This window comes from Syngnathoides biaculeatus, chromosome 10 (genome assembly GCF_019802595.1).
Source record: "Syngnathoides biaculeatus isolate LvHL_M chromosome 10, ASM1980259v1, whole genome shotgun sequence".
Lineage (NCBI taxonomy): Eukaryota > Metazoa > Chordata > Actinopteri > Syngnathiformes > Syngnathidae > Syngnathoides > Syngnathoides biaculeatus.
The window spans coordinates 25,905,931-25,922,500 of NC_084649.1; the positions used below are offsets into that span (position 1 = coordinate 25,905,931).

Here is a 16,570-nt window from a genome sequence, read left to right on the forward strand (position 1 = left end):
TAACTTCTGACGCATGCTAACTAATATTACTGCGTGCGTCCGCATCTTTTTTTGCCGTTTATTTTTTTTCCTGCCTTTTTTGTTGCACACGCTTTCTCATCCGCGCAGCGTTCCACGCCCACGAGGCCGGCTCGGGATTGGACGAGCAACGTCGGAGGCTCCTCTCGAATGGACGCACACGCGCCGCGCACCACGCTCAAGACACGTTCGTCACTCGCGCCGCAGACTCGCTTTTGCCACTCCACGCAGCCGCAGCCGCTGCACGGCAAAACATCTCGCCAGTCTTCCGCGGTCACGATGCGACTCGTTGCGTGACATTTGCTTTTTTAATTTTTTTTTTTTTTAATTTGAATTTTTTTTTTTAAATGCAACACGAGATGTCCAAGAAGAAGAGCATGGATGTGTGTCTGCGCAGATTGAAGCAGGAGCTGGTACGTCTGGCCTCTTTTTCCTCGTGTGTGCGAGTGCATTATTATTACTGTTATTGTTAATAATTCCTCATGACCGCGATGTGTGGAGTCCTGTTTAGTCGGGCCGAGCACATGTGGAATACTTGACCGACATGTCTTTGCCCTGGCATGAATGACCCAACGCGTGCGCGTGCGCGCGCGTCAATACAAGTCCACACTTGATTCTTTGACACTTCCTAAAACATACACGAAGACATTTTTCATCATTACCACGTTGCATTATAACATGACATTTCTTATTATTGCAGTAGCAGGGCGGCACGGTGGGTCAGCTGGTAAAGCGTTGGCCTCAAAGTTCTGAGGTTCCGGGTTCGATCCCGGCCCCGCCCGTGTGGAGTCCCCGCAACTGTGTGGATTTCCTCCGGGTGGGCACTCCGGTTTCCTCCCACATCCCAAAAACATGCACCATGAATTGGACACTCTAAATTGCCCGTAGGTGTGATTGTGAGTGCGTGCCCTGCGATTGGCTGGCGACCAGTTCAGGGTGGACCCCGCCTCCTGCCCGTTGACAGCCTCGATAGGCTCCAGCACTCCCCGTGACCATTGTGAGGATAAGCAGCTAAGAACATGGATGGATGGATGGATGGTGGTAGTAGTAGTTGTACAGGGTTTATATTTTCTCTTCATGTCAAGCCATTATTTAATTTTTCTGGAGTTTTACTTTACTTTTGTTCACTCTTTATATCTTTTTGAGTAAAAAATATATATTTTAATCAACTTTGACCATGATGACCAGTTAACCAATTAAGTAGTAGTAGTACAGTAGTCCATTATTTAATTATGCGTATGTTATGCAATATAAAAAAAATATATGGCGTATACAGTATTTACCGAAAATATTGAACTCAAATATAATAAATTTGAATCATTATTTAAAATATTTTACAATGATTTTAAATTTATTCTTATGTTATGTATTTGAAGTTTTCAACAGTATTCATTTTAATTTATTTATCAGTGGGGCAGATGTTGATTTGGTCCCTTTTCTTTGTTCCGTATAAGGTTACACAATATAAAAAATAAATGGCCATTACAGGGTGTAATTCTTACCAATAATAATGATGATAAACAGTGATTTTAAAACATTTTTCAATTTAATTTGAAGTTTAGCCCCCCCCCCCCCACATGTTTTTAGTTAGCCGTCGTTCTCCCGGTGGGTCCCGCTTCTCTCACCAAAAACTCAACTGGGCAAAGCTCGCTTACTCAGAGATTACAGAAATTAAAATGCTAAATTGCGCAATTTTTTTTCAAATTGAATGTCCAATTGCCGTATTACAGTTTGTATCAAAATAAGCTATGCATTGTATAATTAGTTTAATACATAAAATAGTGAATTATCATTTTTCCTATTGAAATAAATGTAGGAATCAATAAGATTTTTCTTTTATAGATAAAAAAAAAACCCTTAAGGGTTGAAATCTTCCATTAAAAAATTAAAAGCACATTTTAATATTCTTTGCTCGCTCCCAGATAGAACCCAAGTTTGCATAGCATTTAAGAAAATCTATTCAGAATTAGAATGCCACATTTAAAAAAAACATTTAAAATATTTAAAATGATCTGCTTGGCATTAAAGTTTGCATAATACATTCAAAAGCAGGTTAGAAGACTGCAAAACCCACAAAGGAATACGAATCATATTTTACATGTAAAATCAAGTTTCCTCTGAAAGCAGTGGTTCTAAAATTTTAACGCATCACCCTGCAAATATGAATCCACACCATCATGAACAACATTAAAATACACTTTTGTAGTACACCAAAAATATTGGAAAGTTTAAAAAACTGCAAAGGTTGAATTCAAATAGAAAGACGTAAAAGTTAAATAAAAATACTACCTTAATAAAGATGAGTGTAGTGAATTTGAGTAAAATATAACCGAACTGAGAGTGGCCGACGGGCTGCCTGTAGTTTTTTTTCACCGTGCTTTCAAAGTCATTACAAAAATTACGGTAAAAAATAAAAACAAAGGCCATTGAGGATTACAGTCATAATTTCGCCACGGATTATGAGCCAAAATCTGTGGACAACCTCGTGATTTATGCGAGAAGCAGCTCCCCCTACAGGACTGAAGTGCAAACGCATCGAGCAGATGGTGCGAGGTGAGTGCGTCAAAGGGTTCGCGTTGACGCCACACTGCAGACGACAAACTCAGCGTGAGTGAAGAACGTCAAAAAAAAACCAAAAAAAAAAAACGTCATGTCTCAGTCAGATTGCCAGACCCGCCCGACCGACGCGTCTCACGCGTTTGTGAGTCAGGCGCCGCCAAAGTGCGCTTCACACCTGCGTTGCGCCGCACACGTCGTCTGAGCCGTTGACGTCATCGCAGTCAAAATGTTTTGTTTTCTACTTCTTTTTAAATCTACTCCCGTCAACTCGTTTTCGCCAGAGGACATTTTGTAAAACACGATGTTGGAACGTCACCGCCAGAGCGAGGACGCGGCGACGTGTGAAATGCGAGCGGAAAAATGAAACAGTAGCTTGCGGAGTTGGCCCGAGAACAAGTTTGTCTTCAAATTTGACTAAATGTTTGCTAAATGGTCCCTGCCTTGACCTCTTCAGGTTTCAGTTCTCACGGGGGCTGACAATTTAAGTTGGAGGAAGCCCGAAAATGACCCTAAAATGGTTGCTTCGAATGAAAATGGCCGACTTCCTGTGTTTTCAAAAGTGTATTTACTGAGACTTTTTTGTGAGTCTATTCACCAAAGACAAACAGTAGTTAGTAAATTTCATGTTGCAAAATGAAACTGCCCTTTAGTGGCTGAATGTTCAAAAGAATCTCTTTGAAGGACCCATGAAAAGGATCATAAAATATTTGCTTTGAATCAAAATGGCCGACTTCCTGTGCATTTTCAGGAATGGATTCTTGAGAGTATTCATGATGGACAGGCTTAACAAAGTTCACGTAGCGAAGTGAAGTAGGTTTTCGGGGCTGTATTTTTTTTTTTTTTTTAAATCTCTTGGGCGGGTCCATCTTGGAAGGACCCCTGAAAATGACCCCGAAATGGTCGCATCAAACGACTTCCATATTTTACAGCATGGTCTGCTCGTGCCTACCGAATCTTTTCTGCAAATTCAACTTTGGAGAGTGCCTTGCAAATGACCCTCACTTCTAACCAACATGGCCGACTTCCTGTGTGTTTTACATTACGGTGCCTTACTTGCGTTTTTTTGTGGGTCTCTTCATGATGGACATACTTACCAAAGTTCACGTAGCGAAGTGAAATTGTTTTTCGGGGCTGTATTTTTCATAGAATCTCTTGGGCGGGACCCCCAAAAATGACCTCTAAATGGTCGCTTCAAACGACTTCCACATTTGACAGCATGGCTTCTTGAGGCTTTTTTGGCGAATCTTCTCCGCGAATTCAACTTTGGAGTGCGCCTTGAAAACGACCCTCACTTTAAACCAACATGGCCGACTTTCTGTGTGTTTTACAGCATGGCGTCTTGAGATTTGTTTTGTGGGTCTACTCACGATAGACCCGCCTACCAAATTTCACGCTCGAACTCTCTACAGGGAAGCAGAATCTTATTTTCATGTTCAGCTTTGTGGACGTCGGCGCGAAGCTTTCAGCGAGCGTCACTTGTCGACGACGTCGCCGTCGCTGTTCTTTGCTCCCCGCGTTTTATAGACCTGACTCGATATAGAGAGCCTCTATGTGCTCCACAGAAGCCTCCAATCGTGTGGCCTTGACACACACACACACACACACACACACAGTACCATTCATTTTTAATGAGCCGGCCGGAGGGGCGGGAAGGGGTCCGATAACCTCCGTTTTTTATAACCCGCCCTTGACCCACCAAGCAAGCAAAAAGCCTCTCACAGAAGAGACACTTGCGTGTTTTATTTTATTTGATATTTGTCATGTAATTACAGAGTAGACGAGCTCAAGTTAGTTGCGTGACTCTCTCCGTTGACGGCGGACATGTTTGGACAAGTTCGCAGTGACAGTGCGCTCGTGTGCGCTGGAAACTTCTCTAGACAGCAAAGTAACTGCGATGCCAACACATTAATCAACAATCATATTTAACGACTCAGTTAGTCAACAATTGTTGAAAAATGAGGCTTCCAGCTGTTCTTTTTCACTAGCAATTGAAGTTTGCTGTCAAACACGAAAGTAAGAAAATTGCAGTTATATTTTTTGCTTTCGCTAAAAATCCATTTAGCTTATTGCTAACAAATAATGCAAACCACCGTAGACTGGCTAATAAATAGCTTTGGTGTCGCTGCGTTGTACGGGAACCAGTATTTAAACACAAACGAGCCACTCGTGAACTTCTTCTTCGTGTGATCCTCTTGTCTGCGATATACTGCCCCCATATGGCGGAGGCATGAACACCATGAGGCACAGCACAATGCCCATTGAAGTTCAGCTAAAACTTTGGAATTCTTTACATTCTATTCCATTATGTAATGAGGGTATATTTTGTGACGTATTCTCCTCATAGAAAAAAATAACCCAAAACGTAATTTTCAGACGGGGAGGCTGCAATGGATTAATTGTCTTTCCATTCATTTTAATGCGTAAAGATGATTTGAGATACGAGTGTTTCAAGTTACAAGTGGTGTCAAAGAAGACATTCATGTTGTATCTCAAGAGGCCCAGGAAATCTGTCACATCGTCAAACCATGGCCAATGTAAAAAAAAAAAAAAAATGTTTACTGTCATTCAAGTGTAAGAAGAAGTTCACTAAACTAAACGAGTTGAGTGTAGTTTTTTTTTTTTTTTTAAAGAAGCTAACTAAACATAACTAAATGAATTTAAATAAAGCATTTCACCCCTTTTATAACATACAATCATAAGTACTTTATTTATACATGTTTTTTTTCCTACTGTAGTCATTATAATCCTTTAAAGGGAGATGATTTATTTTTCAAATTGTACTTCAAATGTTGGCAAGTGTGGGCCGACACCCATTTAAAATGCAACTGGATGCGATCGGTTCATTCTGAACCCAGGAACATGCCTACTTATCAAAGAGAGGGTGTGCACACTTATGCAACCACATCTCGGTCATTTATTTTTATTTGGCCTCTCAAAAAAAAAAAAAAAAGGTTTCTTTTTTTTAATTGCGCTGTGCAGCTTCTCGTTCACATTAAGGGTGGCAAAACCTTTGAAGTGATTCCTCTTGGGTTCATTTGACCAAAATCTTTGAACAGGAATGTGTAGACATATTTTACAAACTGCAATAGAAGATTATTATTATTGGTACTCTAGCAGAAGTTTCTCGCCATGCATCAGAACACACCGGTCATTATTTTAGGTATTCAAACAGCCTAAATGTTACTTAAACACAGTCTAGACTACTTACGTACATTCACAGGAGCAGATTGATGATGCAAAAAGTGCACCAGGGCACAAAATCGGTCCCCCTCGGCTTCAGTTTCACCGCCGCCCTTAAAATCCGACTGGACGGATGTTTCCTAACGAGCGTCTGACGCTGTTAAAAGCGACGTCCATGAGCACTTGCGCTTCGCTTCTCGAGTCTTTTTAAAGCAAATAAGCACCGGGCGGCTAAAGGTTGAAGCTGACATATTTGGGCCACTCGCCCGACTCGGAACTCGGCTAACGCGCGCGATTGTGGGGCTTCACTTTGTGCTGGAATATTAATTATTCACACGCAAAAAAAAGTCTGTGTTGGCTCTCCACCAACATCTGGGATGATTTCATCACACTTGCTTTGATTAGCTAAACACAGCCAAAGGTTACAAGTTTAAGTTGGATGACGCGTTAGCATAAGTATAAGAATATTACATGTACATAGGAAATATTAATCAAAGTTTAACGTTTTGGTTCCCAAAATGTTGCGATAAATGTCTTACACTGTATGGTGTCATTTATTCGTTTAAGCATTCAATTATATATCTTTAAATAGGCGCGTGCTACATTTTTGATGATTTTACATTGAATTATTAAATGTAGTTCATTTATTTATATTTTTGAATTTGTGGTATTTTTTTCATGAAGAAGTTTTGAAGTATTTATTGATTTGTATCCACATTTTTGTTTCAGCGTCAAGTAAATAAAGCAGTTACATTTCAATTTTTAAAAATCGTTTTAAAATGACAAATTGAATTCAAACGTGTTTTTATTTTATTATTTGCTGTTATTAGGAAGTTTTTTAATATGTTGAATTTCAAATTATTTTTTATTTAGAAAAACAGAAAGCATTTTTAAATTGAATTTGACTACACTTAAAAATGTTGACTGTTAAAGAAACATCATTTGATAGGTTAATAAATTTGACATTTTTAATTGAATGAGAATGTTTTTTTTAAAAAAAAAAGAAATTTTAAAGGCATTTTTAATTTTCTGATAACTACATTTTCAGTCAATATTTTAACATTTTTTCAAATATTTTTTTGTTGTTGAAACTTTTTTTTACTTTTTTTGGGATTTGGTATTATTTTCTCATAGCTCCAATTTCATTCTAAAACATCTCTTTTTGCGTCACATTTGTGTTTTTTCTCAGATTACAAAGATTACGCAACATGTCCTCCTCTCACGGGGTTTACAGGTTGCTCTACACATGGGGGCCTGGGGGGTGGGGGGGGTCACCACAGTCACATATCACAGTCTGGTGTTGTTCGATCTTCCATATGTAATCATTTATAATTGAAGCCGTGGACTCTCATCGACATGTAAACATATGGCCGCGGACCCCCGCAACCCCACCCGACTGACTGACTAGCAGAGAGTCGTCTCCCCCCCCCCCCCCCCCCTTTCCCTAGTTAGGGGAATCAGTCTAGACTCGCAGCTCTGATTGGTTGCCCCCATGGGAGCCTCCTACATATATATATAATACAGCACATCCGTGGCGATGAGGGCCAGTTATGCGTTTGTGACATGACAGCGACGGTCCGGCTTCGCAGAAGGTAAGACCATCACTTTGGATGATTATTTTTAGCATTTGTAGCATTAAAATGACTGCAATTGCTGTTTGTTATTGTTCTGACAAATGGTTCACCTTTTGGGGTCTCAGCATCCCCGAATGCTCACTAAGTTTGGCAAGTGTGCATATCTTAGGAGGAAATGTATTGATTTCCGGGGGTCTTGAAGATGATTCGTCAAAAGTCAAAGTAGCGCCCCCTGGAAAGTTTGACAAAAAAAATTGCCGCGGGCACCAGTTTCACGGTTCGACATGAAACTGGGAGGAAACTGGATGCGTTCAAATGTCTGAAGGACCCATGCCTAAAACGCGATGGGAAGTCGGCCATTTTGCGCTGTCGGCGACATTAAAGTTCATGCACGCTTTTGCGAGTACAAGGAGTCCTCGGGTTAAGACGGTCTCGACCCAAGACGTTTCGAGTTTACAACGCCCGCCCCCGTCCGCCATTTTGTCTGGCTAACTTGTCCGTGTTTGTGCGTCGGGAGTATCTTCGCATTTTTCGCCCTCCTTTTTCGACGTTATCGCCCCAAAGAAGAAAGCTGTGTCTTTCAGCAATGCTTCTGCAGCCGAAAGAAAGTCCAGTACCATGGAAACCAAGCTCAAGATCATAAAAAGGTCGGAGCAAGAAGAGATACCAACACCACCGAGGCTTCAGTCGGTCGACCGCGGTGACAATTATTCAAGACAAAGCCCGTATTTTAGCTCATGTGAAGGGTTCCGTTCCTATGTCGGATAAAATGATCACGAAACGAGGTTCTTTGAGACTCGTGGGGATGCAGAGGATTGAGGACTGAGGACTGGGTTCCTTGGCAATAGCTAAGCACCGCCTCCCCTTCTTCTTCTCCATCCGCCTCTCAGCAGTAATGCTCAGTACATCGTCTCGCTTATTTCAACGTATTTGTTTTTTTAAACAAAGTATTTTGACGTCAATTCTGACTTTAATGGTGGAATCCGACTTCAGTCGAAATTCGAGTTAAGTCGCGACTGTAGGAACGGATCTCAGTCGTAGACCGAGGACTCGCTGCACACGCTCCGGACGTGCAGTCTCGGTTAAATGCGTTTTGCACGCGTTGTGGGATGAAGACAAAACATGATGTCAGTGATTCACAAAGTGTGTCAGGGAGGGCAAATGATTCAGAACTTGGCCACCGGGGGCTTTTGGGCTGTCTGTGTGCCTTCGAGAGAAGATGTTGGGTCACATGACTCAGCCTCCAGAACAGACGAGAGGCCAACGCCAAGAAGAGGAGGAGGAGGAGGAGGAGGAGGTGGAAGATGAGAAGGGAATGATTGCAGCAGCAGACACCCTTGCCCCCCTCCCCCAAAGGGAAAAAAAAAGGCGTGAAAAACAACCTTGACTGTCCTGATTACATTTTTTTACCAAGCGCATTTTACATAAGTTGGAGGCTTTCTTCATGCACTTTCTTTGGGATAACACGACGCCGCTATTTCATAACTGGAGCGGATCGTACAAACAGCAACACCAACAACAATAATTGTTGGGCAGTAAAATCCCATTTGTTACGTTTCAATTTTTTTTTCAATATATGTATTCATCTATGATGAACTAAGTACATTGTTTCAACTCAAACAAATTTGAGCTAAAAAAGTAATTATATTAAATCATGGCTCATAAATAAACTTGCATTTTTTTAAAAATGAAATGCTATGAATGCAAGAAAACATAATAAACCCTGTGCAATTATTATTTTACCTAACATTTTAATAATTATTTTATTCTTTAAAACATTTTTTATTTTGAATAAAATATAACATTACTTTTTCAATCATGTTAACTCATCAAATAAATATTTTGTTCATAATTCTATGTTAAATTTTAAATGCAGCGTAATTATTTTGAAAAAAATCATAAAATCTTTAAACATTAAATATCAAAGTATTCGATATTTTTAATTATTAAATACAAAATTACTTGTCCATCAATTATTAATAATACATTTGAAATATGTTTTTTTAATTTTAATTGTATTTTCTCGTGTAATGTAGTGTGCAACAATATCATCCAGTCAACTTGCGTATATTTATCGATGGTGTGAGAAAGTGTGTTGGGCGCAGCACGGAGTAGATCGGAGCAAAGCGAGTAGCGTACGGTACTGTGGCAAAGTAAAGGCTGGACGAGAGTGAAAGGGGAAAGCAGCTGTCGTGTTTTGAACGCGAGCCATATGGGTCAACGTGCACGTCCAGCCCAAACAGCCTGTAGACCTGCTGTCATCTTTCACTCTGTTGTAATTGGATTCAAAAAAGAGGGACAGCCGGTCAGTCCACCTTCGGACAGCGTCACGCTGAAGTGGACATGTTCTGATTGTCATCGCTCTCGTCACTCTCCAGGTGTCCATGAAGGAAGCGGGAGATGGCCTCCATGCCCAGATGAATTCCATGATGGGAGCCCTCCAGGAACTCAAGCTCCTTCAGGTCCAGACCGCTCTCGACAACCTCAACCTGTCAGCTCCGGGACGGACAAGTCAGCAGAACGCGACAGTTTCTGACACAACAACGTTCACCAGCGTTTCAGAAGCAGACCCCAGGTTGCGCTTGTCCAACGACCCCAGCCCAAGTCCGGAGCCGTCTACGGGGTTCTCCCAAAGCAGATACAGCGAAGGGAGCCTGTCCTCGTCTAGTTCCAGTTTTGAGATGGAGAGGAGCGAGGAAGAAGACCTGGTGTCTGTTCCGCGGAGATGGTCAGGCTACGCAGCACCGCAGGTTGATTTCTGTGGACCCACAGTGGGGAACCCTCCCCCCGAGCCCTACATGCAGCCTCCCGAGCCCAACCAGCCGGTGGATCTGCCGGGCATCCTCTACAGCCTCTCCAGAGAAGGTCCGTCCCTGGACAACGACTATTCTCAGGACAGTACGGACGACGCTGGCGACTGGACTTCATCCCTCATGAACCGAAGCCGCAATCGGCAACCCTTAGTTCTGGGTGACAACGTCTTCGCTGACCTTGTAGGGAACTGGCTGAACCTGCCAGAGGTGGAAGTGGATGAAACAGGGGAGGAGGAGGAGGAGAAGAGGGAGGCGAGGGCACCGGATGGGGCCGGCGACAGACCGGACACACCGGCTCACCCGCTGCGCCTTAGCCGATCGCAGGAGATCTGCAGGAAGTTCTCGCTCACGACCAACATCTTCAAGAAGTTCCTCCGAGGCGTCCGGCCCGACCGGGACAAACTGCTCAAAGAGAGGCCCGGTTGGATGGCACCAGAGATCTCTGAGGGGGACCTGGTCAAGAGGCTCAAAAAAACAGCTCCAAAAAGCTCGAAAGGCAGCTTCTACCTGCCTTTCTGGGCCAACGGACAGCAGGGTAAAGGGCGGCCGGAAACGCATCCGAATAGCCAAAACCACTTCCAGCAGTTCCACGAGAAGCCATTTGGAGGGGTATACTTGGACCGCAGACCACCGGAGGGTAGACTGCGCAAAATGCAGCCCTTGTTTGACTACAACACAGCTGTGTGGGTCTGAACAGAGTCGCACCACATTGGACCGGCGGCAGATGCGAGCTTAATGAACGAACAATCGCGGTCCTGGTGATCAGGTTTTGGCTGACAATCAGAAAACCTTCATCCTGTATTGGCAGCATCTTTTGTACAGTCTACGTGTTTTCAATTATTTCTGGCTGTCGGACGGGATCTGACATTCTTAGAAGACGGTACTTTTTTTTTTTTTTTTTTTTACCAGATTCAACACTTTTGGCTCACGTAGGTTTGTGTTTCGTACACTGTAAGTTGTCACTATACGCACAATTGAACAATCTTTCAGTTTCCAATATCCTTTTGCAACTCAGGCTGAAAGGATTTTGTTTTTCAACGATTTAGAACCTTCCCGGGTTTTAAAGACCATGTTAGTCTGTTTTTAGGTGCAGATCCCGTTTTCAAGCAAGTGAGCAACATTGTGTCCAGCCCCATACGTTGCTTGGCCAACGGCAAATTTGGCCGAAGTTACAAGAGGTTTGGGTAAAGAAACAAGCTCCTATATGGAGATTAAAATCATTTTGAGACACCTGATCAAAAACTGATACCACTCCACCGCCACTGCGGCTATAACTTAACCGAGCAATCAAGTTCGTGCTGCAGACCAGAAGTTAACCCAAATCTGACACAACTCAACACTGCTTCCCTTCTGACTTTGGCATATCACTCGCTTGGGAAATGTGGGTATTCCTGCACGAGAAGGCCTCTGCGTGATTCTGTTTCAGCCAGTTTAGTCCGACCTTGGCTCGAAAGGGGCTGTGGATCTATGTCATCGTAGCTAGCCGTATCGTGGGCAGACACATTTTCAGAAAAAGGGCTGATAACAGAAGATTTACTCGGTTGTTCAATATCACCCCTGACTGGTGGTGAGGGACTTCAGAGACCAAATATATACAGGCAGAATTCTGGTTTTGCCAGGCCATAAACTCATTTTCTACGATGCTAATTAGAGTCAAAGGTAACTACTTGAGCCTAACCCTGATGATTTTGGCTCCAGATGTGAGGGACTGGTTTCCAGCCAATTGCAGAGTCCACACAGTAAAGCCCACAACTACTTACAATCACATCCACTTATGGACAAATATGCAAGGAACCCGAACCCAAAAGTGCATGTTTTTGGGATGTGGGACAAAGCTGGAGTAGTTTTGAGCTCGGTCACGGAACGAATTGAGCTCGGAACTGGGGCTCGACCCATTCATTTTAAACAAATTTATTTACATTTTTCTCTGTTTTAAAGGTAAACAAATGCTAAAAAACACTGTCAAAACTTCTGCCTGTAATTTCTCTCATTATTGTTGTAACCATTAAGGGACCAAAAAAAAAGTTATTTTCATGATGATCTGTATTTTTAAAAATAACTGGTGGAATTTTGCCAAATATGGGAATCGGCACCAGCCTAAGAAAAAAAAAAAAAATCAGTCGGGTCCACACTCCTAAATCAAAATACTGCTGTATGTTTTTTTTATTTGATTTGTTCTTACTCATTTCAACTATGTGCGACGCTAAAAGCTTTAAACGGTCGGGAATGCTAACACGAACACGAGCGGTCGTCCATTTTTGGACCGTTTTGGGATCGGTGCGTCATCTCGGTCTCAACAGAACGGGAACGCAATCGAGCGCATGAGCGGTTGACTCGAGTTAAAGTTTTTCTTTTTGGCCAGCTGCCGCGTCACATATTCTTAATGACTCGGCTGTGTGGCACACACTGAGTCAACTGTCGGTCCACATGGGCTGCTGGCAGAGTGGAAGCGGGCGAGAGCGCCACCGCCCACCGCTGACTGCCATCTGCTATCAGGGCGAGTCCGGACAGATCCCAAAAAAAAAAAAAAAAAAAAAAAAAAAGTTTTGATTTTACACGTTATTACACTGTTATTACCGGTAGAATGCAAGGACAATCTTATAGATGTCATTTAGTGCAAGTTTTTTTTTAAATCCTTTAACTCCTGTTTTGTTTTGTTTTTATTCTAATAGAGAAGGCGGAATTTTTTTTTTTAAATTTGAGTTCTAATGTAGCCTCTCGGCCGGTTGATCCAAACGTTGCTGTCTCGGGATGCGGCGCACAGAAATTTTGCAATAGGGAATCCCTCAAACTATGTGGAGGATATTTTATCGCTTCGTTTGCTCCCGAGTTGCCAAATGTCAGCATTGTTGTTTTAAATTAAATGATTAAAAAAAAAAAAAACTGTGTCATGTGTTTTGTAGACTTGGAAGTTGACTCATTGTATACAATAAATTTGCATGAGGAAAAAGTACTTTTGTGTGTGTGTGGTAACCTTGTATTATAAATAAATTAATAGGAAAATATATTTTTTGAAAAAAAATACACCATATTTTGACCAATTTCCCAATAAATTCTCAAAACGGATTGCAAATTGAGGACTGATGTCGTAAAGTGAAAATGCAATTATAAAATACCCGAATAATATTCCATAATTACAATTCATTAAAGTAAACAAAATTGAGATAAAATATAAAACAATTATTGTAATTTATTTAAAAAATGATAATGTTTTCTAAACAATAAAACCATCAGGCAATTATTATTAGAAATAAATATAAAACACTGTAAAAATGAGGTACTATTATTTTCTGGAAATAAATAATAAAACCTAACAAAGTAAAAAAATAAAAAATACTGTAAACTAATATCCTGCATTAAATACAAATAAACTGAGAGAATCAAATACTGGTAACAAATGAATAAATTGGACTGATCCATCCAGCCATCCATTTTCTGAGCCACTTATCCCCACAAGGGTCGCGGGAGTGCTGGAACTTATCCCAGCTAACTTCGACATTCATAAAATGAAACTAGAACAGCAATAATGACACTAATAATGATTATCTTCATAAAAGATTTAGATTTGGTTTTAGTTTTAAAGTGTCCCAGCAGTGATAAAGTAATAGCAGCCAACTTGGGATTTGTATTATTTTTTTTTTTTTTTTTTTTGGGAGAAAGTCAGCGTGGAATTCTCTCTCTTGTTGAAAGTGCAGCTGCATGACTAAAAACTTGATGGAAGCGGCTCGCCGGCCACTCTCGAAATTGATTTCTAAATATGGAGCGGCAGTCAGACGGCGTCTTCAATAAATAAAACGCTGAGAACGTGCGACACGCTTGTGACCGCATTGACTTTTGTGTGCCTCCGAGAGAGGGGAAAACCCCCCCCCCCCCAAAAAAAACGTGAATTTCTGTGGGCTCCACGCTGATGATATCATAGATGCTTGATGTTGATATTACCAACAGATTTTCCACACACACAGCATTTTCAGTCCAAACGGATCCTGACAGTCAGTCCGGATGTTTTAATCCACAGCGCACTCGTCACTGTTGCGACGACTCCATTTTCTTCCTGCAAAAATCATCATTTCATCATTTTTTTTCATGCGCTCAACACCAAAAGTCAATCCCAAGGATCGATCCTGAAAGTCTCAGCACGAACTATCGCGACCATTCCAGCGTCCCGCCGGCAAAACTGGCGTTTCTGGCGTCACGCGCACTTTCGTCAGTGACGCAGGCGTCGCGTTACTACTTATCTGCAAATGAGGTCATGTTTTTGTTGCCGTTTTGACTTAAAACTGAATCCTGACGATCTGCACTGCTAGCAGCATCGCATGAATTCTACATTATGAAGTTCCTTCTTCTAGCAATTCCATCTGTATGCCAATTTTGACTTGATTGTATTGATTAATTTAAAAAAAAAAAATCCCGACCAGCCTGAAAATGGAGCCTGCGTGCGTCCGTTGCGTGGGAGAGAGCGCGCTCAACAGCTGCAACAGTAATGCCGCCGTCTCAGCTAATTCAATTTCTCCTGGGATCCCAGCAGCGCAGTGTCTGGACATCGACCCCCTCCCCTTCCCCCGGCTTATCCCTTTTCCCCGGGCTTGCCCCCCACCCCCGACTTTTGGCAGCTGTCGCTCTCACACGGGCCCTAACTCGAGTCGAGTACCAATTGCACCGTACTCCGTTGCAAAGTAAGGAGGTTTCGCGTTTAACTCATCGATTGTAGCTACTGAGTCGAATGCAAAAAATGAAAATAAAAAATACACGCTTTATATCTTGCTTTCACTGTTTCTTGATTTTGTTATTGTTGTTACTTGGTGGTAGCACTCATAAGGATAAAGGATATTTACTTGCAAAATCTGAGGAGGTTGAATCAAAACGGCTGTTTTGATTTAGGCATTGTGATTCTGTCCATTGTCTGTAGCGTTTTGCGTCAATCGTGGGGTGTCGAGCTCGTGCACGTGACATCACCATTTTCACGGCGCCATATTGGTGGTCAAAAACATTTGCTCGACAGTCTGGGGGACATTGAACCGGAGCAGAATATTCACAATACCCGAGACCTGTTGTGCTGTTGGTTTTTTATAGCAGACGAGACACATCATTTAAAGAGATCCTTCTATGGAATACCAGCTGCAAAGACCAGAAAAGATGGATGGATTTTGGCAATTAAACATGATGGATGGTGCCCGACCAAAATACACACGACTGTGTAGCGATCACGACACTTCAGGTAGGAATTATTCTTCTCAATCTGAAATTCCCAAGAAGTATTTATAATGCTAAGTTGGCTCATTTGAGAACAATGCGTAAAAAAAAAAAAAAAAAAACAAAAAGACAGGAAGTCGTCTCCAACGCACACAGAAGCGTGTTGCGGCCAAACGTTAAACTTTGGTAAACCTCTCCCTGACAGACGTTTTTTTTTTAGTATGCACTGTTCTCAAATGAGTCCAATGCGTATTTAAAAAAAGAAACTAAACCGTCGGTCACAGTGATGTTTACGTAAGTGAATGTGTGGCCGTAACACGCTTCCATGCACGGCGGCTGAAGCCTATCCCAGCGGTTTTAATTTTCTTTTTTTTTTTAAAATACGCATTGGAGTCATTTGAGAACAATGCATATTTCAAAAAGAAAAAACGTCTGTCACGTAGAGGTTCACCAAAGTTTACCGTGTAGCCGCAATACGCATCCGTGTCCGGAGGAGCCGACTCGCTGTCTTTTTTTTCCCCAATCATAGTTCATGAATGCGAGTTTGTGTAAAACCAGGCATCATTTATTTAAATGTTTGTATTTTTATATAAAAAAATCTGAGTGGCTCCATCACTATGTGGGATTGATTTTTGATTGAAAACAGATCCAGCAACAAAGTATTTGTATGTGTCCAGACTTTTCTACGCTTTCATATTCTTCCGTGTAAATCTGGACGACTTACTCTCTGGATACACATGTAGATCCAGTTGTCCTGGACAAGGAGAAGCGGGTTAGGAGTCCACTTTATTATCAGCGAAAATCTCGACTTCGGCATTAAATATGGGTCCTCTATGCCGAGTGTCTCCCATTTTTCCACGTACCTTTGTTTATTATCACCCTCTAAATGTTTAACAGTATCGGACACAACTCATAGCGTCGTGCTATATGACATCTTTCCGTGTCGTCTCCAACGGACTTCGCGTTGAACAAAGCTTTGTTTGACCGGCAATATGGAGAGTCACGTGACTTCGGTGACGTCGGTGCACGAGCTCTACATGCAGTGGAAGCGAAACAAAAGGGACCGGGCCCGATACAGCAGATGTCGGATAAAACGGATTGCCGGGACTGAACAATGCGTCCTTTCGCCACTCAAACTGCCGTTGACAACGTCCACAATGCAAAAACTCCAAATCCAGGAGAAAACTAGCAGAGCAGTCGTAACACGCTGAACGTACAAAGGCGTCCCTCCATCAT

The 16,570-nt window shown here is 42.0% G+C and overlaps 1 protein-coding gene and 1 long non-coding RNA gene across 2 annotated transcripts in view; one reads left to right on the forward strand and one right to left on the reverse strand.

The window, feature by feature from the left end:
• inka2 (inka box actin regulator 2) lies at positions 1 to 10,837 on the forward strand. The gene is made up of 2 exons (XM_061832999.1): positions 1 to 431; positions 9,710 to 10,837. Exons 1-2 carry the CDS (start codon positions 366 to 368, stop codon positions 10,835 to 10,837), a joined length of 1,194 nt encoding a protein of 397 aa, XP_061688983.1. The 5' UTR covers positions 1 to 365.
• Positions 10,838 to 13,589: 2,752 nt separating this feature from the next.
• The window catches only part of LOC133507320 (uncharacterized), a 62,542-nt gene continuing 59,561 nt past the window's right edge, over positions 13,590 to 16,570 (reverse strand). Inside the window, exon 3 of the long non-coding RNA XR_009796796.1 lies at positions 13,590 to 14,195. This is a non-coding gene — a long non-coding RNA (uncharacterized LOC133507320). The remainder of the gene's footprint in view (positions 14,196 to 16,570) is intronic.

Bases quoted from the DNA above. Each gene is read 5' to 3' on its own strand.
- inka2 (XM_061832999.1), top strand. From the start codon at position 366: ATGCAACACGAGATGTCCAAGAAGAAGAGCATGGATGTGTGTCTGCGC. The intron at 432-9,709 runs GTACGTCTGGCC...GTCACTCTCCAG, and splicing joins GCAGATTGAAGCAGGAGCTG to GTGTCCATGAAGGAAGCGGG.